Source organism: Lynx canadensis, chromosome X (genome assembly GCF_007474595.2).
Source record: "Lynx canadensis isolate LIC74 chromosome X, mLynCan4.pri.v2, whole genome shotgun sequence".
NCBI lineage: Eukaryota > Metazoa > Chordata > Mammalia > Carnivora > Felidae > Lynx > Lynx canadensis.
The window spans coordinates 15,114,493-15,142,262 of record NC_044321.2 but is presented as its reverse complement, the minus strand read 5'-3'; the positions used below and the strand labels follow the sequence as shown (position 1 = coordinate 15,142,262).

Genomic DNA, 27,770 nt, shown 5'->3' with positions numbered 1-27,770 from the left:
CCCATCCCCCCTCCCAGAACCCCTCCAGGAACCCTCTGTTTGTTCTCCATATTTATGAGTCTTTCATGCTTTGTCCCCCTCCCCGGTTGTGTCTTATTTTTGTGAAGCCTCTTATTTTGAATCTGTATTTGCCCTTACACTAGGTGAGGCTCAAATACCACATGGGCCTGTATCTTTGGAGGGCGGTTTCTGACTGGTTTTGAAGAGGTGGGGCTTCGGATAGCAGACAGTGTTTACTTTGTCATTCTAAAAGCCCTCCCCGCGCTCACAGGAAGGCCACCCCAAGTATTGAGGCCCACATAAGACCGACTGGCCACCATGGGGGGCATTTTACCACCAGGCCTGCTCCCTTGGGAAGGGGCATGCTTCCCATCCCACGGGAAGCTGATGCCAGGATAGCCCCTCGTGTCTAAGGCCAGGTCTGTGGCTTCTGGCTCTGAGTACACTTGGAGAAGTTGAAGAGAGGCTGTGGTCTTAAGAGTCCCTTAGCAGCAGTGGCCTCCCTGGAGCATTTTTGGTTGCCTGAAGGCTAAGGAGGAGGAGAGTGGGTTCACTGCTTATGGACAGTGAGGTCACAGTGCGTCGAAGCAACCCGATAGAACATGCTCCAGAGGCCTTGCTTCCTTGCTTCTCTGCCAGGCATGGCGGCCCCTCGGCCCGTCTGCCCTGCAGCCTTGCCGCCCGCGTCTTCGCCGGACACTCCAGCTCAGCCTCTGGCAGAACGGAAAGGAACGAGTGCCGGTTTCTCGGCGAGCGGAGTGCAGGCCGCTCAGCAGACGGACTGCTCTGCGCTGTGGGTGCCATGGCTGCTCCCCTCAGCCCGGCCCCTGCAGAAGGTTCTCAGAGCAGCGGTCAGGCGGCTCCAACGTCAGGACCTCAAGTCGCCGAGTGTCTTCTGGCCCCCACGATCCCGACAAGACCCCGAACGCGAGGGCCGGGGGACAGCGGTAACCTTCCCCGCCCTGCGGCGGCTATCCGTGGTGGAGCCGTGCGGCTGTCGAAGATCCTACCTGCAGCTTCAGTCGCAGGCCTCGGGACAGATACTCGCTGGTGCAGAGACAGACATCGGGGCCAGAGAGGTGATGATATGGAGAGACACGGAGGGCGGCACGCCGAGGCCAAGGTGAGGGTGATGTGTCTGCAAGCCAACCGTTGCCGCAACCGCCCGAAGCTGGAAGAGGCAAGGACGGATTCTCTCTAGGTTTCAGAAGGAACGTGGCCCCGTCAGCACCTTGACTGCAGACGCCCAGCCTCCCAGACTGAGAGAGAATAAATCTGCATTGTTTTCAGGCACCCGGTTTGTGGCGCTCTGTGAAGGCAGCCCAAGAGAACTCCTACAGGGGCCTTCTGAGTAACAGCAAAGCACCTTTAGAAGTAACGTAGCGACAGGCACCAAGGTGCCGCCCACGTTCGCTCTCTGCTTTCCGACAGTCTTGTGGGGGACGCCACCCCTCTCTCCTTTGGGTTCTTGCCCTGAATTTCGGTCCCTGGCCCCTTAGTGCCCTTCCCCCCTGGCCCTCAGGTGAGGGGTGCCACTGTAGGTGTCCTGCATTTCACATTTTGGGGGGATATTCCATCCAGTGTTTAGTGTTCTCAAAATCTAAAACTCGATTTAAAAACTTTTATTTGATCGTGGTAAGAACAGTTAACAGGAGCTCTACACCCTTAACATACCTTAAAGTGCTTGCTGCGGCATTGTTGACCCTAGGTACAGTTGTTGTACAGCAGAATTCTAGCATGCGTTCATGTTGGTTTTGTTTGTTTTTTTGTTTTTGTGGGTTTTTTTTAAGTTTTTAAATTTTATTTTTATAAACATTTTTTTAATATTTATTTTTGAGAGAGAGAGAGGTCGCACGAGCAGGGGCAAAGAGAGGGAGACACAGAATCTGAAGCAGGCTCCGGGCTCCGAGCTGCCAGCACAGAGTCCTACGCGGGGCTCAAACCCACGAACCGTGAGATCATGACCTGAGCTGAAGTTGGGTGCTTAACCAGCTGAGCCACCCAGGCACCCCTTAAACTTTATTTTTAAAGTTTTTTTTTTTTTACTTGAGAGAGAGAGTGCAATCGGGTGAGGGGGCGGGGGTGGGGAGAGAGAGAATGAGAATGCTAAGCTCATCATGGAGCCCGATAGCAGGGGGCCCATCCCAAGACCCTGGGATCATGACCTGAGCCCAAATCAAGAGTTGGATGCTCAACTGACTGAGCCACCCAGGTGCCCCAAGATTTTTTGATTTTTAAGTAATCTCTGCACCAAACGTGGGGCCTGAACTTAGAAACCCGACATCAGCAGTTGCATGCTCTTCCGACTGAGCCAGCCAGGTGCCCCAAGAATGTATTCATCTTTCTTACCTGAAACCTCATGCCCTTTGATTAGTAACTCCATGCCCCCCCACCCCCAAACTGCTGAGCCTCCCTGCGTGTGGCCTCAGGGCTCCACTGAGGACTAGAACAGAAGCCCCGGGACCTCTTAAGCCCTACGCTCTGAAACTCCTCTGATTTCACTTTTCCAACAACCTACTGGGCAAAGCAAAGTCCCAAGAGGCCAGCCGGGAGAGTCGTCGAGGATGTTCTAACCCACCAGCTCCTCAAAGGATGGCAGGCGTAGGAGCTTTATACTGAAGGCACATGCACCCGGATGTGCCTGAGGCCTCACAGTCACGTAAGCCACATAGGTCCCCTCTCCCTTAAATGCAGGTGGGGATGTTTAAGATCCACCCTGAGATTCCAGGAGCCCTTTCAGCTGACGCCAGAGCATTCATTTTATCCTGTTTTGAGCCTGAGCCCCACAAACGTGCCACTGCTGCCGAGCTGCTCAAAGAGGGTTTCTTAAGGCAGGTGAACAAGGGCAAGAAGAACCGAATTGCTTTCAAGCCAGCAGGTGAGGTCTGCCTGGACAGCGGGGGTGCCGCCCGGGGCGCGGTGGATGCCTGGGCCCCTCTGTCACCGAGAGTGCCTGCTCTCCAGAGCCGCACGCACGGAGCCTGTCCCTGTGAAGAGTGGCAGGGATTGGTGCAGGGGGCGTAAGAGTGGTCACACCCAGCCAGTGAATGTCTCTTGATTTCCTGACGGACAGAGGGAGCCCCACAGGTGACAGCGGCACACACCCCCCCCCCCTTGTTAAAGTCTTTCATTTGAGATTGTGCCGAGAAGGGAGGCCAGGGGTGCCCTGCCTGGGTTTTGGGTCTTCGGTTGGTGCAGAGCCTGGCCTTTCCCCCTCTGCTGCTCCTGACCTTGATTAAGGGGTGCAGTAGCTGTCCTACAGGTCACTGAAGCGAAGTGGCCCCTTCTAGGGCAACGAGCCCTACCTGGCAATGACATAAATGTGGCCTCTGGAAAGAAAGCTGTTGGTTTTCTCTTTCCTGGTGTGAATGGAGTAGAAGCCAGGACAGATGCTCAGCATCTTGCTAGGGGGTGACGAGTTGTGTTTCTGTCACTGTTTCCTGCAGGCTGGTTAGAGACGCGGTCTTGGGCCTCAGACCTGCTAAAATGGAACCTACATTTCAGGGACCCCGGGTGATTGACTATACCGCCCCGTTAGAGCAGCACAGACCTAACAGTCCCTGCATGGGTCACCTGGCCTGAGGGGCTGAGGCTCACCTTCCCCCCTCCCTGTCTGCCCCCACACAGAGGGTACCCGGGGCGCCACCCTGGCCCTGCCCACGTCTGGGGAGCCCATGGGCGGCAGCAGCAGTGACCACGGCTCTGGCTCCCCGGACTCTGATGCACAGATGGATGCGTTCTTCGAGAAGGCCCGGGCACCCAAGCACCGGCTCAGCCCCCTGCATAGGTACAGCCCACCCCCTTCCCTACACTGTGGGCCAGGAGCCAAATCCCTCCCAGGTGAAAACCAGATGGCCACCAGGGGCTTTAGCTTTCTGCACGGTTAGTAGGGCGGCCAACAGTGCAGGTGAAGGCGGCGGGCAGCGTGTTCACTGCAGTCACTTCCCCATCTTCCTGTTCCATCCCCTCCGCCCCTCCTCCCACCGTCCCCATTTTCTTTCCCTTTCTTCCCTTCTCTCTCCCTCTCTCAAAACTGGTGCTGTGGGGGTTAGAAAAAACACTGCATCTCTCTCCCACCTGCCTGCCTCCTGCAGTTTCACCTTAAGGGTGGGGACTGCCGACTGGCCTCTTAGCCCCTCCCCCGTGGCGTCCCAGCCTGAAGACTTTGTTCCAGGACATGCAGGGATTGTCGCATGTGTTTGTCCGCAGCGTTCCAGAGGAGAGCGCAGCCTCCTCCCCGGAGGACAGGGACCCGGGCCTCTTCCTGCTGCGCAAAGACAGTGAGTGCCGCGCCATGCTGTACAAAATCCTCTGGGAGGAGCAGAACCAGGTGGCTTCCAACCTGCAGGAGTGCGTGGTCCAGGTAGGGCCGGGTCGGGGGAGCTGCTCATGCCACCCCCTCTGCCTGGCACCAGGTCCCGGAACAGGGACGAGTCTCCTGCTGCCCTGGACGGTTTGCAAAGTTACGGTAATCACCATAAGTATTTCCCAATGCCCTTCCCTCTTCCAACAAGACAAAAGAAAATACAAAGCAAAAAAAAAAAAAAAAAAAAAAAAAAGACTCCACCAAAGCCTGAATTTGCGGAACACTGCGGTGAACCGAGGCATGGAGTGGTGCTGCCCCCTGGCGTAAAACAAGCCAAATGCAGCACTAAGCTTAGGAACTCCCAGCTTTTGCCCTTCATTCACGTTAAACCTTCGTTTTGAACCCCCAGCTGCAGGACACATTGAGTTGCCCTCAGAAGCTGGGAAAAGGCCACTTTAGGGGGAAAGGTTATGGATAAAAATGTTTGCATTTTAAACTTTTTTTTAATGTTTTATTTATTTTTGAGACAGAGACAGAGCATGAATGGGGGAGGGTCAGAGAGAAAGGGAGACACAGAATCTGAAGCAGGCCCCAGGCTCTGAGCTGTCAGCACAGAGCCCGATGCGGTGCTCGAACTCATGGATCGCGAGATCATGACCTGAGCCGAAGTCAGACGCTTATCCGACTGAGCCACCCAGGCGCCCCAAAATGTTTGCATTTTAACTTACTTTGGAAGCGGGAAGGTCAAGGCCACTTGCCCTGCTATGAACTGTACCTTCTACCAGGGGCCGGCAGAGGGGGATCAGTTAGAAGGGGTTCAACAGGATGGCAAAACCATTCCTAGAGGGGGGGTGGGCAGTGAGGAGAGGGGGCTGCCTAATGAAAGATCTGGGGGGAATTCCAGACAGACCCTTTCTCACCTGGGGAGCCCACAGAATACATCTTGAGTTTCCCCCTCTCTGACTTAGTGAAAATTATTTGCCGGGGGGGGGGGGGGGTTGGTGATCAGACTTCAGAAGACTTGCATCTCTCAGCCGGCCACATCAAGCAAATAATTGGGATCCTGAGGGACTTCATCCGCTCCCCGGAGCACAGAGTGATGGCATCCACGATATCAAAGCTAAAGATGGACCTGGACTTTGACAGCTCGTCCATCAATCAGATTCATCTGGTACTGTTTGGATTTCAGGATGCTGTAAGTGTTCCGTCTGGCTCTAGAGAACGTGCTAGAAGGCAGGAAGCCCACTGAAGTGGCTCACAGCCGGGACCCTGGAGTTCAGTTACCATCTTCTCCCCTAGTCCCCATCTCTTCTGTGTACACCTGAATCCCTAGTTTCAGCAGTTCATTCTAAACACAGAATATGCAAGTACAGGTGAACGAGGGGATTGTATCTGGCCACTAAGAGCAGGAGTGTAGGACTTGGGAACAAGTGGCATCTACCAGCTGAGTAGGCATGGGGTTTAAGCTTATGTGTCTGTGCAGACAGATGTGAGTTGCCCCAGGCGTGAGACCATGTCTGGTCCAGCTTTGTGTCCCACGCCCCCAGCGAAGAGCCTGACTTTTCATAGGTGCACCAGAAATACTCTCCAAGTAAACAACAACGAGCCCGGTGCGGGAGATCCGATCACTGCACCCATCCCGAAGACCCGGCATGACTTAGGGTCAGCTTGGAGGGAGACCCAGTCCGGAGGGAACGTATGTCAGGTAGAGATGCAGGGCAGCACGGTTAACATTTTATCTCCGAGTAGAAGTAAACTAGAAATCGTAAGAACTCCTTTTTCTTGAACGTACAGCAGACCAGAAATCTGGATTTTTGTGATTTATAGGTGAATAAAGTTTTGAGGAACCATTTAATTAGGCCCCACTGGATGTTTGCGATGGACACCATCATCCGGCGAGCGGTGCAGGCTGCGGTCAGCATTCTCATCCCGGGTAAGCGTGCTGCCTTCGCGGTCCAGGGCGGGCTCAGGCCACGGGCGAGGTCACACGTGTGCTCCGCGCTCAGCAGTGGTTTTCTCCTTCCCATCTGGGCAGTATACTTCCCTGCAATTCAGCGAACGCTAGCAACTTCTGGAGCCATACTTCTGTGTCCCCTACCCATAACCAAGGAGACTGCACAGAGCCAAAACTTGTCATCGGAGAGGGAGCCCTGGGCCTGAGGGCCGGGATCCCGCAGTGCCCCCCGCCTTCACTCAGGAATGCCTACTGGTGGCTTGATGGTGCCTACTACGGGCTCCGTCTCCTGTCAGAATCATCATGGGGTAGCTCTAGAAATCTTTGGCTTTTTTTAAGTTGCTTTCTTCAGTTAGAGACAGCGTGAATGGGGGAGGGGCAGAGACAGGGAGAATCCCAAGCAGGCTCTGCTCGGTCAGCACAGACCCCACCGCGGGGCTTGAACTCATGAAACCAGGATCATGACCTGAGCTGAAGTGGACAGTCACATGCTTAACGAGCCACCCAGGGGCCCCAGTTTTTGGCTTTTGTACCTCTCATTTGTCATTTGTGAAGCCACAGAGCCGCTTAATACCCAAGTTCTCTCTCCTGCGGTGACTTCATCCTCGGAGGGGGAGGCTCTGCGCCACTCGTGTTGACATTGCCGCTTCCTCTCTTGGCTTTGCTCCCACCCTGTCATGTCCTCTCCTGCCTGGTTCTCGTTAAACCCCAGGACTTCATCACTCCCCACTCCAAGCGGGCACCTTTTCTGTAGTAGAACCACCCAGGCCAGGCCAGGTTGGAAGCCTGGTTGCACCTCTGTAAAGCCATCCTTGGCTAACTAACTTAACGTCATTCAGCCTCAGTTTGCTCATCTAGAAACTGGCCGTGAGCATCTTTTCACTAATGAGAACGGAGTAACGTCTCCGCCCCATTTATTTATAACGTCAGCAGTCCCCTGATGGAGCACTGCCTCGCCGGGCCAGCCTCCGAACACTCCCGTTCGCTGGCATAAGGACAGAAGCTCCACTGAGCCCTGGCCTTGTGTCACCACGGTCCTTTCTCCTTCCGTCATTTCACAGAGCTCCGAGCCCACTTCGAGCCCACGTCAGAGACCGAAGGGGAGGAGAAGGACCCAGATGAGGTGGAGGACGACTCTCCCCCCGCAGACCTGCCTGGGAGTGAAGGGCACGCGGCATACCGAGGGAGCAGCCCCCCGTCAGCGGGCGCCCCAGAGCCACAGCCCCAGCAGCTCCACCACCGGCACCTGAGCCTCCAGCTGGGCCAGCTCAGGCAAGAAACCAACAGGTGGGCAGGGGTGGGACAGTGACCTGGGCCAGGAAGGTTATCACTCTGCTTGCCTGAGGGTCTCACCCGGGTCTCGGAAAAGCATCTTCACCAACAAAGCGGGCAAGGGGGTGGTCTCAGCTTCAACTGGGGGAGAAAGCCTCCCCTTCTTTAACGTTAGGAATCAGAGAGCTGTGATGCCTTGCCACCAGGCACAGAGCAATCAGCCGTGCTGAAGGCACCAGCGTCTGGGGAGTTTTTTCTGTCTCTTCACCAAGGTGAGCCCCCTGGCATGGTGTGTGGGTTCGGCAGAGAGCGGTGGACAGCTGCAGCCTGCCCCTACGGACGTAGCCAAGCCAGGGGTTGGTGTCCCATAACCCTGACCCTGCAGAAGTTTACCCTCCTCCCTTTGAATCTCTTCCGTGTGATTTGTCAGAATTAGCCGGCAGGCATTCGTGGCCTTCTTTCCCAGCCAGGGGACCCTGGCATTGGTGTGAGGTACCCCCGAGAGAGCTGGTCTGTTTTGTTCACTTCCTGGCACATAGTAGATATTCGAAAATATTTGTCAAATGAGTAAAATGAGTCCCGTTTGCCCTGGGTAATCACATCAGTAGACCTATAAAGGACAGAACCCACGGGCAGAGCAAATGAGTTGGTCCTGGTTCCAGATGATGCCTTGTTGCCATATGATCACTACTAATGCCAATTAATACTTGACAGGGAGATATGGTATCAGCTATCCTTATTTTGGAAGAAACATTGTATACACTCCAGGGATCTCTGAAGTTTGACCTTAGGCAGATCTAATCACTTCTTTTTAGAGACCTAGAGGGTTTTTGTTTTCATTTTTTTAAGCTTATTTATTTTGAGAGAAAGAGTGCAAGTGGGGAGGGGCAGGGGGAGAGAGAATCCCAAGCAGGCTCCACGCCATCAGCACAGAGCCTGACGTGGGGCTCGCTCCCACGAACCGTGAGCAGACATCAGGAGTCGGACCCTTACTGACCGAGGCACCCAGGCGCCCTGAGACCTGGAGTTGTAGTTAATAGGTAGCGGTAGCAAAATTGTGAAAGCTTTTAAAATATGACACCTGTGGAAGCTAGTGATAATTAGCACCACTTTAAAATATTTTCTGGTGGGGCGCCTGGGTGGCTCGGTCGGTTGAGCGCCCGACTTCAGCTCAGGTGATGATGATCATGGCTTGTGAGCTGGAGCCCCAGGCCGGGCTCTGTGCCGACAGCTCAGAGCCTGGAACCTGCTTCTGATTCTGTCTCCTTCTCTCTCTGCCCCTCCCCCACTTTTCCTCTGTCTCTCCCTCTCAAAAATAAATGTAAAAAAAATTAATAAAAAAATTTTCTGGTAAGGTTTATAATTACTAAATTCCTAAACTGTTACATATGGGCTCAGTGGCTCTTCACCTACACTGCTGATAGTCCGTTACTTTGCAGTTTCAGTAGAATTAGTAATGACAGCAGCCGACCAGATGGCAGACAAGCACGCCCTCCCTCGGTAGCACGCCTGTCCCTACGGCATGGAGATGCCTTAGCTGCTGTCAAGTAGAGCACGAGGATGGCACCTCCCACCCAGAGTGGTGTGGCCTGGAGGCACCTGGTCTGTCCTGAGTGGGAGGCCAGCCCCTGTGAAGCATTTAGCAGTCACTGGTCCCACAGACGTCTGGAGCTGCATTCCTCCCGCTTGAGGGGCTCTTTTTGCCGGCTCCCTCCCACCACTGTCCATCAGAAGCAGGGGCACCCGGGTGGCTCAGTCGGTTGAGTATCCAACTTCGGCTCAGGTCATGATCTCACAGTTTGTGAGTTCGAGCCCCACATCAGGCTCGCTGCTTTCGGTGCGGAGCCTGCTTTGGATCCTCTATCCCCCTCTCTCTGCCCCTCCCCTGCTTGCACGTGCTCTCTCGCTCTCAGAAATAAATATTAAAAAAAGAAGCAGCAGGGCTTCTAGCTCCTTGGCCTCCTCCCCAGAGGAGAAAGAGCCTGAGAACTAGTTTCAGCAACCTGATCTGACGCAGGGAGACAAGTTGTAATTATCAGATCCTTCCTGGCTGAGTTTACTGATCACCCTCAGGTTATCTTTCTGGTTCCTGATAGGTTTTGAGATAAAATAGACCCATGCCCTGAGTGCTGGTCTTTTTTTTCAAAGGGAGGAAACACAAGGTAGGTGCCCAGGTACAGGCTGCAACCAGATTGTTGGGACTGTGTAATTTTTTTTCAACCTGTAAGGTTCAACAAATGTTTGTGAATTGAACTGAATGATGTTAGGCTCTCTCTGGATAATGGCTTGTTTGTTTAACCAGACTTTTGGAACACCTAGTTCAGAAAGAGAGAGAGTACCAGAATCTTCTACGGCAAACCCTAGAGCAGAAAACTCAAGAATTATATCATCTTCAGTTACAGTTCAAATCTAATGGTGAGTAATTTTCCACTTGCTCTGACTTGGGGGAGCGAGACCACTGAAAATCTGCCTAACGGTCTAGTCAGCCTTGACACTGCTGCAGTTATTCTCTATGAAACCAGCAAGCACTCCAGTAGATTCTGGAATAGTAATCAACGATAAAAAGGAACTGCCAGTACATTCAAAAACACAGATGAATCACAAATGCATTATGCTAAGTGAAGGCAGATTCAAAGGCTACACACTAGGACTTCCTAAGTATGGAATATTTATATATGCAGTACTCTGTTAAAGGCAAAACTACAGGGACAGAAAACCAATCAGAATGGGGGCAGGGAGGGGATGGATTATTCAAGGCCACAACAACTTTTTGGGGTGATGAAAATGTCTTACCGCATACCTAAACAGGGCGATTTACTACCTACCTTCTGAATTCATTGTGTGCCTACAAAAGGGCTACAGCTGCCTCTTGGAATGTAGAATGGGTAGGCTCTGGTACAAAAATCTCAATACTGAATTGTTTCCTCATTTGATTTCCAGTGCAGATAAGGATGGGATTCCTTACAAAAGGCATTTTAAAGACTAGAATAAGCATTTAAAGTGGTAGACCTATAGCATATCAAATTCCAAAGACGGAAAATCACCCTTACCTGTGGTTCCTTTAATCTCTGGAAAGTGAAGCCAAGAACTGTGTGATGTTGTGCACTGTGGACTAGAGCTGCTAAGACAGGTTTAATGAATTAATTTGCTTTCAAGTCACATTTACGTTCTGGAATAGTTTATTTCATCCAACTTAACTTTGCAGAATTAATATACAACAAAACAAATCTCTCATCGTTGCAGATACTCCAGAGAACCCAGCATCCCCACCCGGGTCTCATGGGCAGAAAACAGATAAAGAGCTTGTAGACTGGTTACAAGAGAAAGGAGCAGATGCGAGTACAATAGAAAAGGTAAATTTGTAACAAAAAAACATTCCTATGCTGTAATAACAAATAATAATAGCAGCTTAGCTCTTATGTATTTGATGTCTGTTTCAGATTGTTGAAGAGGGTTACACACTTTCTGATATTCTAAATGATATCACTAAGGAAGATCTAAGACACCTTAGACTACGGTAAGAATGGCTTCAAAACACTAACAGAAAATGACTTTTTTTTCCCTGTGCTTATGCTTTTAAATAAAGCAGTAGAAAACAAAGGGCTGGTAACTTTCCCCCTTCATTGAAATTAATTTCCTATCTGGGTAGTGTGTTTTCTAAGCCACAATCTCAGCCCCCAACTCTGGAGGTTTCCTAGGATCAGGTTGTGTATGAGTCAGAAAGAGGGAGGGGAAACACAAAAGCTCTCCCCCTCCCATCTTCTGCCATCCATGCGCCATCCAACCCTTTTTATTCTCTAGCAACCTGGCATTCCTGCACATACCTCGGAGGTCACGTCCCCTTCCTACTGGGCACAAATACAAGGGGACGTATCTTTAAGTTAGGAACTGCATTTTGGCAAATCTAGACAAGTCTAGAATTACTTAACATAGCTTTTGACATAAGAGCTACCCAGGTATTTGGTGGGGTTTTGAAGTTCTTTTCTTACCACTCTAAAAAAGACTCTGGATTGTTTCCTAGTGGCGGTCTCCTCTGCAGGCTCTGGACAGCAGTCTCCCAGTACAGAAGAAAGGCTCAGGGGTCCCTGGCCTCCCAAGATGAGGCTGAAACTGTCGGCTAAGCCAGGGAATAGAGGGAGCCAAGAGCTGTCATCTTTGTTTAAACTTCTGTTAACGTGACATGAATTTCACCGAGTTTACACAAGGAAACCACCACTATTTAAGACCTTGAAGTTTTAAAGACTTACAGAAACGGGATGGGTTTTTTAAACGTGTTGTTACTTATCAACATGTCTTAAAGGTGAGTGGAACCTTAGCATTGTGAGAACAGTGACTGAACCCTAATTTTGACATCCCAGCATAGTATGGCGTTCTTAAAAACGGATGAAAATTCCGTACACCCTATAGCACTTACTGGAAAGCAGGCTGGCATCACTGTTCTAGACCATGGGGTACTTACAAGATTAAAATGTTAAGAATATGCCTTCTGTTTGATACTGAATGTACATAGAAAACTATGTTTTGTATTTAATATATAAATGAAGAGGTCTTATTTAAAAATGGAATTGTCCTTCTATATACCCTGCCTGGATATAATAAATATTGCGTTTTATTGAGCAGTGGTCAGTGTGACTCGGCTTCAGCCTCCACACGCACACTGGTGATGGACACGTGCCACTACAAGGGTCCAGGGAATGATCCTACTCCCCTCGACTGATGGCAGAGTTAGACAGGTAGAAATGGCCATTTTTCACTTAATGTATACGATTTAGCAAATACTTCTCAATTATTAAAAGAAATAGAACTATTTTAAGGAAATAATTTTAAGTCTAAAATACCCTTTGTAACTTTCACACTAAATACTTAGGTGTGCAATAACGTCTTTCAACGCAACACTATACAAAACACATGCAATTACTATCTTAGCCTACATCCTTTCTTTTTATGGGTTTTTCTTGCTTAATGTTAAAAGTGGAGAACACAGAGTCCCTTACAGTTGAAAGTATCACCATCCGTGATGTGCAGTTTCCCTTTAACTGATGGACTTAAACTTGATCCACTGATTTGCACCCCGAACTTCAAAAGGTGGGTCGCTGCTGTAAATGTGATAGCCTAGTTCTTCCAAAGGCGGTTCAGGATCAGCGGTGGCAAACTGGGCAGCATCCTCAATCTCTTTCCTCACTTCAACATCAATTTCCTAAAAATCAGATTATAGTTCGGGAGGTTTTTGAACACACAGCAGCTTAGGTACCAACTAGCTCTACCTGGAACCTGTTGCTAGTATACAAGTGCTAATAGTTGCTATTTTTGAAGGTGATGATTGTTTTTTTTAAATTTTGGAACATTTATGAATTTAACATCCAAAGTCTATTTTTAGGGAAAAAAGAATGGTGCTACCGGGAGGGTTAAAGCTTTTGCAAATACGACTGATTCATGTGCTGTGAAACCTTCCCATTTACGGAGGCAGTTCCCCCAGGAGCGGCAGCTTTCTGTGTGCAGAAAAACGCGTTGCCCAGAAAGGAGAGCAGAGAGCCTACCTTTAATTCTTCAACACTGGCCAGGTTGCTGTTCACCATTCTATCCTTGAGAAGCATAATAGGGTCACTCTTACTTCTTACTTCCTGAATCTCCTCTCGTGTACGGTAACTACAGGGAGGCAAACGAATAGGTAAGAACATTTCCGGTACAGCAAAGACCGTTCTGTGAAATACAGATGTATGTTTCTGACCGGGAGCACAGCAATACCTCTGTCACTGTGGGAACAGTGCAATTCTACTTTCAAAATATAAGAACCCCACCTCTAACAATTCTGTAAGAGCTGCTCAATGTCTTTGACAGGAAACTCTACCCTGGCACTTCCCCCGGCTTCTCGGGCGGTCTGACAACAGGGGCCAAGCCTTTATTTGCTTCTTGGCTCTAGATGAAGGGCAGGAAGGACGGGGTAGAGCCTCTTTATGTGCCCACCGTACCACCCTTCTGAGCTTCTACATTTGATGTGGGTGGTGAGAACTACAGACTGTGAGGCAGAATGCCAAGCAGGAAGCAAACGTGAAGACCCCAGAGAAGCGTGGCCAGCAAACCCTCAGACGGCAGGTTTTCCGATCCCTCTTCTATGATACAGCTGACCCCTGAACAACGTGGGGGTCAGAAGCACCAACTCCCCATACACCCCGTAGAAAATCTGCAAATTTTGACTCCCCCCAAAAACACATTTTGTACATGTGTATTATATTCTTCATGTAAACTAGAAAAAAGTGTTAAAATCAGAGAAAAAAATACCGTTCTGTAAGAAATGGACCCATGCGGTTCAAACCTGTATCGTTCAAGGGTCAACTGTACTTCCTTGTCCTAAGTCACATATAACCCCACAAGGAAGGGCTCTACCGTTTTTTGCAAACACCAAGGACATTTTTCCCACTTGCTCTTTATAACGTTTTCCCTTAGAACTCCAATCTACTCCAAGGCTCGTCAGGGCTTACTCTGACTAAATCTACTTTTAACTGTGTCACACGCTGGGATGGCAGCATGACATGCCAGAATTACTAAATCGACAAGTAAAACTATCTTCCTACCATAACCTACCTCTCACTGATAGATTTCAACATGTTGAATACCCCACGTGCCAGGTGGCCTCACTCCACACCAGCCAGCTTTTCAAATTCCGAGTCTTCATGGGGGTAGTGCCTACAAAAGCTACATGCCCCTAAATACATAAACTCTCCATACCGTCGACCTGTTTTATGCAATGATTTCTCTCTGCAGTTTTTTTTTTTAAATAACCTCTACCCCGAAAGTGGGGCCCGAGCTCCCAATGGAGACACAAAGTCGCATGCTCTACCAACTGAGCCAGCCCGGCGTCCCCCTCTGCAATTTTTTTTATTGCTGCTCTTGCTAACAAGAGCATAGTGCATGCTGTGTATTATAGGCATTTTCAGAATGCTTCCAGGCAAAGACTCCTATAACTACTTTACTTGATGTCAACTAATTCACCGCATGAAGCCCACTGGTGTCTGGCTTCCAAAGCAAAGGCAGAAATGTTTGCTTTTTCATGTGAGTAGCCACACACAAAGCCCAGCCACTTGGGACACCACACTCAGATTTCCCATGACCGTACCTGACACCAGGGTCACTCATGCTATGTCCGTGGTAGCGGTAAGTCTGTAGCTCCATCAGTATGGGCCCCTAAAACAGAACCCAGTAGAGATTGAGATGATGGGCACAGCATATCCTTTCAGAATCAAAGATCTTCTCGTCAATCTGTAAATTGGCTGAGTCGTCAAGAATTCCTATTACCTGACGTAGCTGTTCTCATTTCTAATACCTGTGTATTCCGTTTCATCCTTCTCATTTTTTTTTTTTTTGTTTGTTTGTTGAGAGAGGGAACACAAGCAGGGGAGCGGCAAAGACACAATGTGAAGCAGGCTCTGAGCTGTCAGTGCAGAGGCCGATGCGGGACTCAAACCCATGAACCATGAGACCGTGACCTGAGCCAAAGCCGGATGCTTAACTGACTGAGCCACCCAGGTGCCCCCCCTCCTCATTCTTAACAGGAACTTACTGGAATCCAAAAGGCATTTAACATGTTATAGAGCCCACTGATCTTAATCATTTTATTAGCATGGTCTTTGATATATAATAATCCTATGAAACAGCTGAGATTTAATGAAGAAAAACCTATTAGCAGTTATGACACCAAGGGGGAGGGTGTCAGTTTATCTCATCTAGTTTTCCCCCTCAGTCACAGAGGACATGATCTACAAACATTTGGATCCTTTTAGAAAGCTAGAGAAAAACACGAACATAAGATCTCACAGAATAAGACTAAAAGCAAACCTGTATGTGCTGGAAAGTACAGAAGGCAGAAGAACTAAAGCTAGGCTGGGTAGGTGAATCTCCTCCCCCCATTTCACGCAGTGTTTCAGAGGGGCTGGTGACCAATCCTGCTGCACACGGATCTGGCAAGCGTGTGACAAAGACGGCAGTCATGGACAACATCTGCTGTTTAACCCTGCAACTCTGCCGGCCAGCCTGACCACCCCTAGGACACCTTCCTCCTGCTACGCCAGCCCCCTTCCAGAAGACGAGGTTGAACACTGAGGGGGAGAGGGTGGATCTAGGATCCCCGGGCAGTTTGGGTGCGGTAGTTCAAGTGCCTGGGGTCCGATCTGGGCTGTGGCGTACAGCAGCTATGTACCCTTGACTGCTCTGCGCCTTAGGTTCCGGTCTCACAGATGAGGGACCGGACTCAAGAGTTGTGCCGATGAACACATGAGAAGTATTTACTGCATCACCCGACCTACGTCAATTCCTCAGGAACTGTCACCTATTCTTTCTGTTCTGTGTCATCCAGGAGCTACTGAGAAGCGCAGTGGGTTGGGCTAAGGGGGTTTCTAGATTCCTCTAGTTCCAAGATCAGGCTGGGAAAGTCAACACATACCACAAACCGGTGATAACGTTTCTACATGTTTGTACCCCACATATTCTTTCAGGAACTGGGGAAGAGGGGAATGATACCCACCTCCCAAGCCTGGACCTCTTCTAGTCTTGGGAGTCTGAATACAGACCGCTGAGCTCACTGCCACCTCAGTCATACTCTACATTTCCCCCTCTGCTCCACCCCCTGCCCCACTAGCATCACTGCTGTCCGTATCTTACCACACAGGGGAGGTCACTGAAAGGTCAACCCTAAGGACATGCTTTCTGGGCTGTGCAACACCAACTTAGGGAGAACATCGTTCTTTCCACCAGCTCTGATGGCACCTTCGCCAACCTCACTGTTGCCCTCTTCCTCTACTGCTCTCCCTGAAAGGTTGAGATTCTCAACTGGAACAGGAAGACTAGGATTACACACTTGAACCATAATATTTAACTTAGAGAAGACAAGCTTACACTGAACACCTGTTATCCAAGCAAAGTTCTGTGCTGAGCATTGTGAGGGTCTCCAGTGTTCATTCGAGGGGCTTATGGAGGGGGTGGGTGGGTAGAGGTTGGAGGCAAACCACAAGGCAAAATGCTGAGGAAGCACTCAAAAGATTTGCCCTAAATGGAGGCAACGTGGGAGCTTTCGTTTCCCAAAAGGTGAGCTACCAAGACCACACTATTTACAAAGGGCCCCGATTCACTTGACTCTGCTTCTACTTTATACATAACCTCAACTACCAGCTACCCCTGAAGAGCTACGATAGACACACGGGAGGCATTCTTTTAACTTTAAGACAAACATCAATAGAAATCTCTAGCCCACAGGCCTAAGAGAAAGCCTTACCTTTCCAGATCTACAGTAGGCGGCTGCAAACCTCGTCGCCTCCCGGACACACAGGATATCCATTCCATCTACCTGTTGATACACAGGAAAGGGGCAGAACATAAATCAACCTAAAACCATTTTATTTTTACAGGACCTATCTGTGCACTAAAAACCGTGAACTCTTCAACGTGTGTGAGATTGTCAAGGTCACGCACAGAGGCATCAAGGGGGTAGCCCTGGCTTCACACCAGATGTCCTTACCCTTAGCCCAGGAATGAAGTCACCTCTCTTGTAGTAATCCGTGCTGGCCGCTGCTCTCTCAACAGATGTTCCCATTCCATAGCGGTTATTTTCACAGATGAAAATACATGGCAATTTCCACAAAGCTGCCATATTGTAAGCTTCGAATATCTGACCCTGGAAGTATGTAGAAGAAGTTCAAATGGTTTCATTTTGCCATTTTTCTCTAGACTTCTTCATCGTCCCCCGCAGCTGCCCTCTGACACAGAAGTTTTCACAAAACACGAAATGCCTCACCTTCCACAAACCAGCTTTTGAAACCAACGAGTGTGTGTTAGGGACAAGCAGCAGCAAACATCTCTTTTTGCAACCCAAGGAAGGCACAAACCAAATACCACCACTTGTTAAGTGGGGTCAAGGCAGTAGTACGAAACACACTGGCTCCGTGGCTACCTGGTTTTATGCTTTATTGTAAATGCTAGGAGACCCGATGGAAAACCAGAGTGAACCAGTGCCTGAGAATCAGCATCCAGAGCAGTGCCTCAGAGTATCGTGCACGGGCTGGTGATGACTCGGGCCATGACAGAAGTACAGAAAGAGTCGCGGCTCACAGACCGTGAGAGGAGTCTGACGATGCCAGGGCATCCAAGAGAATGAGTCTGTACGTTACGGTACTGATTGAAGAATTGGTTTGCAACGGGGTAAAATGTGAAAAGGTCTTTCAGCTGCCGAGCGTTTGTGAAGCACCGAGGTAGAGGCAAAGGAGAGTTCCCTCACGGGTGTGCCCGTACAAAGCGCTTGGTGAACAGGCCATGAAGTAAACCTTTAATCTGGCCATAAAACCAAGTTTTAGCTTTCCACGAGTGGCTACTTCAACTAATAAGCAATATATTCTTTCTCTATAAATGAACTATGAACGTTCAACGCTTTAGGAATAAAACTGCAATGGTTATTAAAAACTTAAGAGGCATATACTCACTTGGTTAGCAGCACCATCGCCATATAAAGTCAAACAGACCTCATCCTTTCCGTTATACTTACAGGCCAGAGCAATCCCTGCTCCCAGGGGCACCTAATATTAAGGAAAACCAAGAAAAGAACCACTGAAGTTTATATATACAATGGAATACTACTTGGCAATGAGAAAGAAGGAAATCCTGCCATTTGCAGCAACGTGGATGGAACTAGAGGGTATTACGCTAAGTAAGTCAGAGAAAAACAGATACCATATGTTTTCACTCATATGTGGAACTTGAGAAACTTAACAGAAGACCATGGGGGAGGGGAAGGGGAAAAAAATAGTTACAAACAGAAAGGGAGGGAGGCAAACCATAAGGTTGATGGGGGGGGGTGGGGGAAAATGGGTGATGGGCATTGAAGAGGGCACTGGTATATAAGCAATGAATCAAGGGAATCTACCCCCAAAACCAAGAGGACACTGTATAGACTGTATGTTAGCCAACTTCCCTCCATGAGGAGGGAAATTAATGCTCCGCATTTTAACTCCTGGCCAGAATTTAAGATAAAAATTACAGTGTCACTGCAAACTCCCTCTTCCACTGCTATCTCTAACTACTCCACCCCCATAATTACAAACTGGTAAAACAGCATGAATAATTCTCATTCTCTTTTAACCATGAAACAACATTTCTGCAAAGATTCCACTACTAAAGAGCCAAAACATGAAACCTAATTTTTTTTAACATATAATAGAATTTCATTAGAAAACAAACCAAACAATCTAGTTACATTTTTACACTGTTACTTCTTCACTATTCACTAACTGATGAGAACGAAGAGGACTACATAAGCAAGAAAGCTGGATTTATTTCTAACTAGGCCCCTAAGATCCTGATCACCTGCCTTTCCTTGTCAGACACTACCATCAGCAGTCTACAGCAGGGAGAGGTAGGCCAAAGTGGATGTGACAAAGCAATCAATGTACTTAAATGGAAAAGGTGAAGGTACAGCTGTTACTACAGACTCTTGCTTCCTTATAAAACCTGACAAATACCTAAAAGGAAGAATTTTAAATCACTGTCCAAACCTGTTTATTAACTGATCAAATGGTAGGCTATGAAGCAACAGGTCTTTTAAAAAACACCAGGCTCCCTGGGGCGCCTGGGTAGCTCAGTCGGTTAAGCATCCGACTTCGGCTCAGGTCATGAACTCACTGCTCGTGGGTTTGAGACTCTGTGCTGACAGCTCAGAGCCTGGAGCCGCCTTCAGATTCTGTCTCTCTCTCTCTGTCTCTCTCTCTCTCTCTCAAATATAAAATATAACCTAAAAACATAAAAATTTAAAAAAAAAGTACACCAAGCCCCCACAGTCCTAAAATACTTCAAGAGGAACATTCTCTGGGGTGGGAAGATCTTTAAGACATGGTCTAAGGCTAAATCAAGGCAAGCATGCAATCCTCATCCTCATCTCGGGTCACCTGAGCTCCGACGATGCCGTTGCCCCCGTAGAAGTTTTTGGCATACATATGCATCGATCCGCCTTTCCCTTTAGCGCAACCTCCTCTTCGTCCTAGAAATGGCAGCATATACACATCAAAAACCAAATATACAAAAGAAAATCGCACGCCAAGTATTTACTGAGAGAGTCAACCACGGGGACTCACAGGCTAATTCAACTGCATAAGCACCCATCCCTCTATGCAAATACATGTTCCACTACATCCTTTCATGAACACCAATCTAGTCTCATGTCCTTGACCTTTATCCTTTAGACATTATCATGATACCCTGGACTTGTTTTCCAGTTATAAACGTCTTATTTCCCCTACACTGGTACAATGAACAGTTCAAAAGTCAAGGGGACATGAAAAAGATTCCTAGAATTTAAATTGCATACAATGAAATGCTCCTACCCCATTTACTTTCTATGACTGCTAGATTTCTACTGGCATGCTTGAGTGATCAACAGTATTCTGATTTTACGGAGCTAACATTTTTAAACTTCTACCTGAAGGACCAGATGACCTCAAAAACGGTCAGTTTACTCAAAAGCACAAGAGAGGTACCAGAGCACCAAAAGGAGAGGCTTTCTTTTTTTTTTTTAACTCAAAAAGGTTTTAATATTAAGTTGTAATAGCATCTTAATATGAGAGATCTGCAAAGTTATTTCAGTAATTTTTCTTTTTTGAAAATCAACAGCAAACCTGTAAGCTCTGCAAGAATTTCTCGGACAGAAAGTCCACGAGTAAAGGTGAAGCCATGAGCCCGATAGGCTGTGATAAGATGGTCTGTGGGATTTATGCCGGCCTCCAGGCCCACACAACAAGCTTCCTGCATTAAAAGAAGCAGCAGCAATGAGTCAATACAATTCACATTTCTAGATAAAAGAATCCCTAGAATATTAGGAAACATTTGGCCTAGCGGAACTCTTTAATAACCACAAAAAGAGCTCTATTTTTCATCACAAACAGAGTAGAGGGTAAAGCACAAGCCAGAAGCTGCAAACCGGCAATCCAAAGATGTACAGTTTCAAGCCCATACAGTGATATGGAAAAAATCCCGAATTAGACATCAGCATTAATATTGGGGGAATTTCATGTGAAAATCCAGACTTCTGTCTTCTCTAGAAGAAACAAACAACAGGAAGCACTAATCTCATATGTCCACATGGCATCAACCGGCTAGAACCAAGTTATGATGCCCCTGGTGGGCAGGGGGGCTGCCTGCTCAAGGTCACTACCAGTCCTAGTCACCGTTCTCTAGTTTTGTACAGCTGGCCTTCTTCACTCCTTTATTGCACCTAGCTAGTCCCCACAGGCATTTGAATTTGTAACCCTTGGCCTAAATCCACAAGACAAAAATCAAAATGAAAACCCTTCCCCCAAAAAGTATATCCAGTACAGGTGATCACAGTGCCATGTAAGGCACAGGGGCATGTGAAAAAATTCTCCAGTGTAAGCTTCATAGCAGGTCTTGGCATTCTCATCTTTACTCTGACAAGCCAGTCTCGAGTCCTTCTGATGCAAAAGGCAAGGTAAAATCCAGTAAATACAAACCATACTGAGGCACCTGGGTGGCTCAGTTGGTTGAGCGTCTCTTGATTTAGGCTCAGGTCTTGATCCCAGGGTCATGGGACCGAGCCCAGCAATGGGCTCTGTGCTGAATGTGGAGTCTGCTTGGGATTCTCTCTCTCTGCCCCTACCCCATGCTCTCTAATTAAAAAACCACAAAACAACCATACTTAAATTCCTAAATCTAACATGGTTTTATTACAAAACCACCACTTACCTGACCATCACACAAGTGACAAAAACCACGAATAATTTTCTGTTTATACAGCTGATCTGCCTTTAATTCCATTCGGCGAACAGTCTGCATCATCCTATAGTATTTGAGCCCATCCTCCCTGGTGAGTACCGTGGTGACAGGAGGGCCCTCTTCCAGTCGGTGAAGATCACATTTCTGAAATGGAATCAGACAGTTAACTTCCAGTTACTACAACATAAACACTGCCAACCCATTCTAAGATCTAATATCGCAACAATATTTAATTCAAAAAGCTGCAGAGGAGCACACTGGAAATGCTACATATTGCTTCTGACTCCTTAAATCATAAAGTTCACTGTGCAATGGGATGGAGTAGAAAACAAATATTTCTAAGACGACTTTCACTGAGAACCCCTCGAAGTCAAAGGAGTTACAGGTTGAAAGACAAACTTTTAAAGAAGCACTCTATTCCTATTGAAATATGTTACTGAAACAACATTCTAAATTTTGGATTAAGTCTTCAATTTTTTTAGGTCTGCCCCCTTCCCCCTCCCCAAAACACTAGCAAGCTGCTGAGCAAGAAAAGTGAATTCTAACTTTTGCTAAACTTCTCCGAACCTCTGACTCTAGAACATTTGGAAGAAAATGGTAAAAGAGCATGAATATCAAAATGTTCGATTTCAAAGGTAAAACTCTGTAACAAAGTATACCTGTGGAAATATTATTAACACAAAGCAAAACACCTCTTACCTTAATTTCAAATGTAGCATCATTTGCAAAATTACGGGATGCCACCAGCACTCTGCTTGCCTTGAAAGACCAAAATATACAAACATATCAGTACTTTTTATTTTTAGGTATTTTTGAAAGTCATTATTATTATTATTAACCAATTATCAGGATGCAGTCCTGGAATTTTCATAAGCCCCAACACATTCATGGGTTTATCTTCCTTTCTCTTCACTGTGTTGGGATCTTGTCTTCAAAATGATTCCATGCTTTGGCCAATGAAACATGATTATACACCCTTCCTGAAGGCAAACAGCAGAAACAGAAAGGAGGAAAAAAAGTCAAACCCATCCACTTAGCCATTTTGTTTCCAAAAAAATTACACTGAAAATATAATGAAGTTACTGGCCAACAGAAAAGACTAGACAATCTCTGGGCTTTGTTTATAGTTATACACTGAACAAGCTAAAGCTTTACTTTCAGAATTCTTCTTCAAATAAAACTGTGATTCCATTCCTACTTCAGGCAAACCACCATTCTATGAAATGGTTCCATAAAAAAAAATATTTCAAACTATTCAAAGTATGAGATAAATATGTTTGTGAGACATGTACAAGACAAAAGAAAAGATACTTAGCACTCCCTGACTTAAAAACAGTGGACTTGACAGACATTTTATAATCTGAACAGCTTAGGTCTTCAGTAGGCTCTTCCTGAAGCCTCAGAAGGGAGAGATGTTCTCTGCAACAATGTTCCCTTCTTGATGTTATGGGTGGCTGTCACTGCTTGGGTGGTAAAAAGATGGGGGAAATGTTTCCTTTTCACTTTCGACTGAACATACCTGCTCACAGCAAAAATACTTCTAAGTGATGACCAAGGTCCAGACTGGACCACAAACATTTAACCAATTACTATTATTATATTAGTTTAGCCACATTCTGCCACGTTTTCACACGCTGATATGTAAAGTTACATGACTTCTCTTCATGGAGACTTGAAGCACATCCTTGACATCCCACAGAAAGTACCTGTGATGTGTTCCTACAGTGTGTCACCTTACCATCCAGCTTCTAGCACTGGACTTGATCTTGTTGAGAAGGGTAAAGACTGACCTGCTAAATGCACCTCCAAGTATACAAAAATCTATTATTTACTTATCTTTTCACCTATCAATATACCCTTATCTAATAAAGCCAACAAAACAATGACACTGCTGTAGGAAAAATGCCTCAACACTAGAAATAAATGCTTCAGTTACAGGTAGAGAGAGTCCATTAGTATACCTAGAATACGTGAAGAAAATTGAGGAATTTGGACAGAAGCTAAGAGGGGTGAGGTGACAAACTAATTTCTGGCAATCATGAAACGGACCTATTATTTTTGCCGGTTCACAAATACTGTTGTGGGGCCAGAAATATTTCTTGTAGTGCAAAATAAATTTCCAGATACAGCTACAGAAACTGTAGTCTTCAGAAATATTTAAAACTAGAGACCTTGGGGCAGCTGGGTAACTCAGTAGGTTAAGCATCCAACTCTTGATTTCAACCCTGAACCCACAGTTCAGTTCAGGAGTTTGAGCCCCACGTCGGGCTCTGTGCTTGACAGCACAGTGCTTGCTTGGGGTTTCTCTCTCTATCCCTCCTCCACTTGCACGTGCACATGTGCATGCTCCTTCTCTCAAAATAAGTATTTTTAAAAATATATAAAACTAGAGACCTTGTGGAAATACTTTATTGTACACCTGAAACTAGTATTACTGTTCTCTGCAACAGTTTTCCCTTCCTGATGTTTGTATGTTAACTGTATGTTAGCTGGAATTCAAATAAAAACTTAACTAATAAAAGCAAATAAAACTAGAGACCAAACCCCCCAGTAACCAACCATACCGGTGAAGAGGTAAATTTTTCTTTCTCCATCTTAAAGTTGAAACCAAGAATGACAGAAAATTCTATATAATAAAGAGCAGGAAGGAAAGGCCAAAGATTATGACCGCCAGAAAGCTACTCATATCTTTTCTCATCGTCTCATTATTATGAATCTCAAAAATTAAAGGAATCACTCATATAATAGGTAAAAGGAGCTGAGTTGAAGAAGCTGAAGTTAAAGAAGCTGAAAGTCCTATCAGAAGTCTGAGTATATAATAATTTGTAACTGTTGAGATTGCTGAAAAAATTACCTTTCATTTTCTCTGGAGAGCCATAAAAAGCTTCTCTGTTAAATGGGATTCCTCTTTGAGAGACCATGGACAAACCCATTCACATTAAAAATAAAAACTCTGAAGTTCTTAAATACATGGGAACCATTCAAGTGAAAGGGGAAAATGGTTCAAAAATTTCAGATTCTACAAGTGTAAATTAAAAATCTTACCTATTACCTAAAAAGCCAAAAGATTACTGGTAGTGAAATTCTCACAAAATAAGGGATCGTATTGGAAATACAAACAGTAAGACAAAGAATAAAAATTTTAAATGCAATTTAATCTGTGAAATAACTGAAGACACTCAACCTCATTCAAAGATGAAATCACAGGTAACTTAGGTTACCCTGGGTTCTCTGCTTTCATTTTAGAGACTCTCATTTTGTAGAAGGTGCTAGCATCCAATTTCCAAAGGTTTTGTGGGTTGGTTGAAAGGTGGCAAGCCGAGAGAGAAGAGTGGAACAACATCCTAAGGCTTCCACCTAGGCCGGCCCCAGTAACCCCTGAGAAGTGAACATTGTAATAAATTACAGCAACATTTAAGATATTAATTCTACAAGATTAATTCTTTAAGATATTAATACTACATCTACTTCACACAATGAGTTTGTTAAAGGACAAATTCCTTACACTTGTTTGTATCACCTATGCTTGGAAACAGGTTGTTTCTGTCTTGATGGGAGTAACATCAGATATGCTTCATTTTAACGACACTGTTGGAAATCAAAGTGTCAAACCCAGAATCACTGGGAATGTGTGGCAAACTGTGCAACGAGAAACTTGTCCAGTTCATCTAACAATGATCTTTTCAGTGTTAAGAAGTATAGGTTCAAAGAAGAACGTATACATCTATGATGATTCTAAAACACTTTGAACACTCTAAGCAACCTGTGTTAACACAACTGAAACCTGATAAATAAGCACACTAGACCCAAGACCTTAAAGTACACTGAGCACTTTGAGGACATCTCATCAATTATTACAGTTTATGGAAACACTAATTACCTGATTCGCTCTGTCGCAGGGAGGAGCTATTAAACAGGGTTTCAGCCCACAGACACACATAATCCACGCTGAATACACAATTCTTCAAAATATTTTTCTGTGCCTTAGTATAATTAATGCCACATATACAGGCATCAGGAGAAACATGCAAAATAGCCAAAAAGAGGGGGGGGTTCAAAGTAAGGAGCATTAACTCTTTCACTGTCTCTCATCCTTAAGAATCTATTTCCGCTGTAATAATCTTTTCTCTCAATAAAAATTTGTGACTAAATGAAGTTATATTCCGCTCTGGTTTTATCCAGTTAACAAATCACTGTAACCCAAAATTCATTTCTATTTGATTTTTGAGGAGGCCAAAGTTTTATTGAGATGAAGTGCAATTTGCATTTCAGGCCAACGACTTGCCGGAAGACTGCAAAACACAACCAGGAGTATTTTGGACAGTTGAGTGAATGAGAGTCTGATATTAAATGACTTCTCTGTATTCACAGAGAAACACAGGTGACAGTAATTTGAAAACTCACATACCAATTTTCCTCTTTCTGTAGAATATCACCAATTCTATCAAAGTTTTTCTTTTCTAATGCAACCCTTTAAATGTAACATAATACCGAACTAAGACCTTTATATAATGTTGAAAATACGTTTCTATTACTTACATTCAACTTAAAACTGCAGTTGTGGAGATTAAATAGCCTAGTGCCTGCCACTTGTTAAGAGCTCAGTAAGTGTTGGTCGTATCATGTGATATACAGAAATAACACTTAAATGTGCTTATCCTTCAGGTAGATCTGGTTACAATTACACGCTAATAACTGATTAACCAAATTGTGTCTTGTAGTCATTTCAGTCAATGGGATTCCCAGAAGGCTATATACTTCCTACCTTTCGATGATATCTGCCCATACTAAGCAGAAGTGCCACAAAGTCCTGGGAGAGTTACTAGAAGCTGAATTGCAAGGCAAGTTTGGCTACAGTTATACCCAGTAACACTACCTTCCACTACCTAAGAGGTCAAAATGGTTCAAGGTCTTAGGCACATCTAAGAGCTGGAGCCGCAGCCTCCAATCACCACTGCTGTTTTCTTTAGCTACTTTTACCCTAAGCGTACCTAAGGGGGAGGGCGGTTTCCTCTGGGTTCTGCTTGACTGCCTTTGAAGCGGCTGCCAAATAAAACCTCAACGTTTTAGGGGAAGGTTTGCGGGGGGGAGCGAGGGGGGGGTGCTTTCTGGTGAGCATGACCCGGTCTTAACCCTCCAAAGCTGAATGCAGGTGTTCCATAAATGTATACCCACTGGGCACTGAAATAACATTGAACACAGATGGCACCTACTATGTACCAGGCACTATTTGGAAAGGTTTACATACGTGTCACGCGTTTAAGCCTCACGACAACCTCATGGGGTAAGTACTCGTACGTATTATCTTCCCTTTAGAGATAGGGGAACTGAGCACCAGAGGTTTAAAAAAACTTGCCCAAGGTCACAGGGTTAGTGAATGGTGAGGCAGGTGTTTGAACACGACCGGTTTCCGGATTTCACACTCTTAACGTACTATATGGCCTCTCAGTCAAGAGGAATAAAATTAGGAAGATTGAAAATGAATGGGCAGGATCAACTGGAGACTCGAGGAAGCCCAAGGCCCCCTTTTCTGTCTGCAGTAAATGAACGGGCATTTCTGGAGCACACCAGCTTTAGCAGGCGCAAGGAGCCGCGGCTGACCTCCACGCGGACTTTGCAGAGCTCCCGTCCCCATTAACCGCCGAAGGGCCCAGTAGCCCCTCGTCCCGGAGTCGGAGCGGAATGCACGGTGCGAAAGCAAAAACAAAAGACCCGCGGCTCCCCGGACGCCCCGCAGCGCCCTAGGCGGCACCAAACCGCGCGTCCCGAGGCCCGGGCCGTCCTCCCGCGTTCTCCAGCGTCCGGCCCGCCTTGGACCCGGGCCCCGCCTCGGCCCCGCCGGTGCCCTACCCCGGGCCGCCCACGCCGCCTCACCGGCTTCTGGGCGACGCCCGACAACACGCGGGAGACAGCTGCGAGCATTTTCCTCATGGGTTGCCGGCAGAAGCGGCGACGACTACTCCCAACAACTCAAGCGCCGTGGCCCCGGACCCTCCAAGTCTCCTTCAGGCGCCCGGAGCGGAAGCCACGCCCTAACCGCTACGTGACAGAACGGAAAGACGTCAGGCGCCGCGCCGGCCGCAGGCCTACCGGGAAGGCTCCTAAGGCGCGCCCCGCCCACCAAAAAGGCCCGCGGCCGCTCATTGGGTGTGGGAGCCAGGGCGGGAGGGGTTGGGGAAACTCCCGTCACCGCGCCACCGGCGGGTGAGGATCCGGGAACTTGAGGACGCCTGCCTGGGAAAGTGGCGCCCGGCTTCCGGGGCCCTGCGGGAAAATGGCCTTTTTCTTGGATTTTGCAACTCTGATTCGGCGTGCACGATTGGAAATCGTGCAGGTCACCTACAGTGAGCCCAGTCCTGCCGGTGCTGCACTTCTGTAGCCTTCGGTCAGTACACAGGATGATTCAGATTAATGGCACGGTTGGAGCCAAAAGAGAGAATATTTGGTTTCTGTAAATGGTTATGCTGCTAACTT

General features: G+C 47.0%; 2 protein-coding genes across 2 annotated transcripts in view; one reads left to right on the top strand and one right to left on the bottom strand.

The window, feature by feature from the left end:
- Positions 1 to 11,669, top strand: part of MAP3K15 (mitogen-activated protein kinase kinase kinase 15) — a 109,377-nt gene extending 97,708 nt beyond the window's left edge. Inside the window, exons 19-28 of the mRNA XM_032592029.1 lie at positions 2,695 to 2,878; positions 3,628 to 3,787; positions 4,210 to 4,363; positions 5,316 to 5,501; positions 6,134 to 6,239; positions 7,322 to 7,547; positions 9,835 to 9,947; positions 10,776 to 10,885; positions 10,973 to 11,049; positions 11,554 to 11,669. Of these exons, the coding sequence (XP_032447920.1) occupies positions 2,695 to 2,878; positions 3,628 to 3,787; positions 4,210 to 4,363; positions 5,316 to 5,501; positions 6,134 to 6,239; positions 7,322 to 7,547; positions 9,835 to 9,947; positions 10,776 to 10,885; positions 10,973 to 11,049; positions 11,554 to 11,653 (1,416 nt within the window). The 3' untranslated portion in view covers positions 11,654 to 11,669. The remainder of the gene's footprint in view (positions 1 to 2,694; positions 2,879 to 3,627; positions 3,788 to 4,209; positions 4,364 to 5,315; positions 5,502 to 6,133; positions 6,240 to 7,321; positions 7,548 to 9,834; positions 9,948 to 10,775; positions 10,886 to 10,972; positions 11,050 to 11,553) is intronic.
- Positions 10,694 to 27,330, bottom strand: PDHA1 (pyruvate dehydrogenase E1 subunit alpha 1). The gene is made up of 11 exons (XM_030305062.2): positions 27,171 to 27,330; positions 21,996 to 22,055; positions 21,267 to 21,440; positions 20,183 to 20,309; positions 19,457 to 19,548; positions 17,999 to 18,091; positions 17,041 to 17,196; positions 16,798 to 16,869; positions 14,647 to 14,714; positions 13,070 to 13,178; positions 10,694 to 12,729 (listed from the first exon to the last, which is right to left on the bottom strand). The coding sequence occupies exons 1-11, from the start codon at positions 27,225 to 27,227 to the stop codon at positions 12,565 to 12,567; spliced, it is 1,173 nt and encodes a 390-aa protein (XP_030160922.1). The 5' UTR covers positions 27,228 to 27,330; the 3' UTR covers positions 10,694 to 12,564.
- Between the last annotated feature and the right edge of the window lie 440 nt (positions 27,331 to 27,770).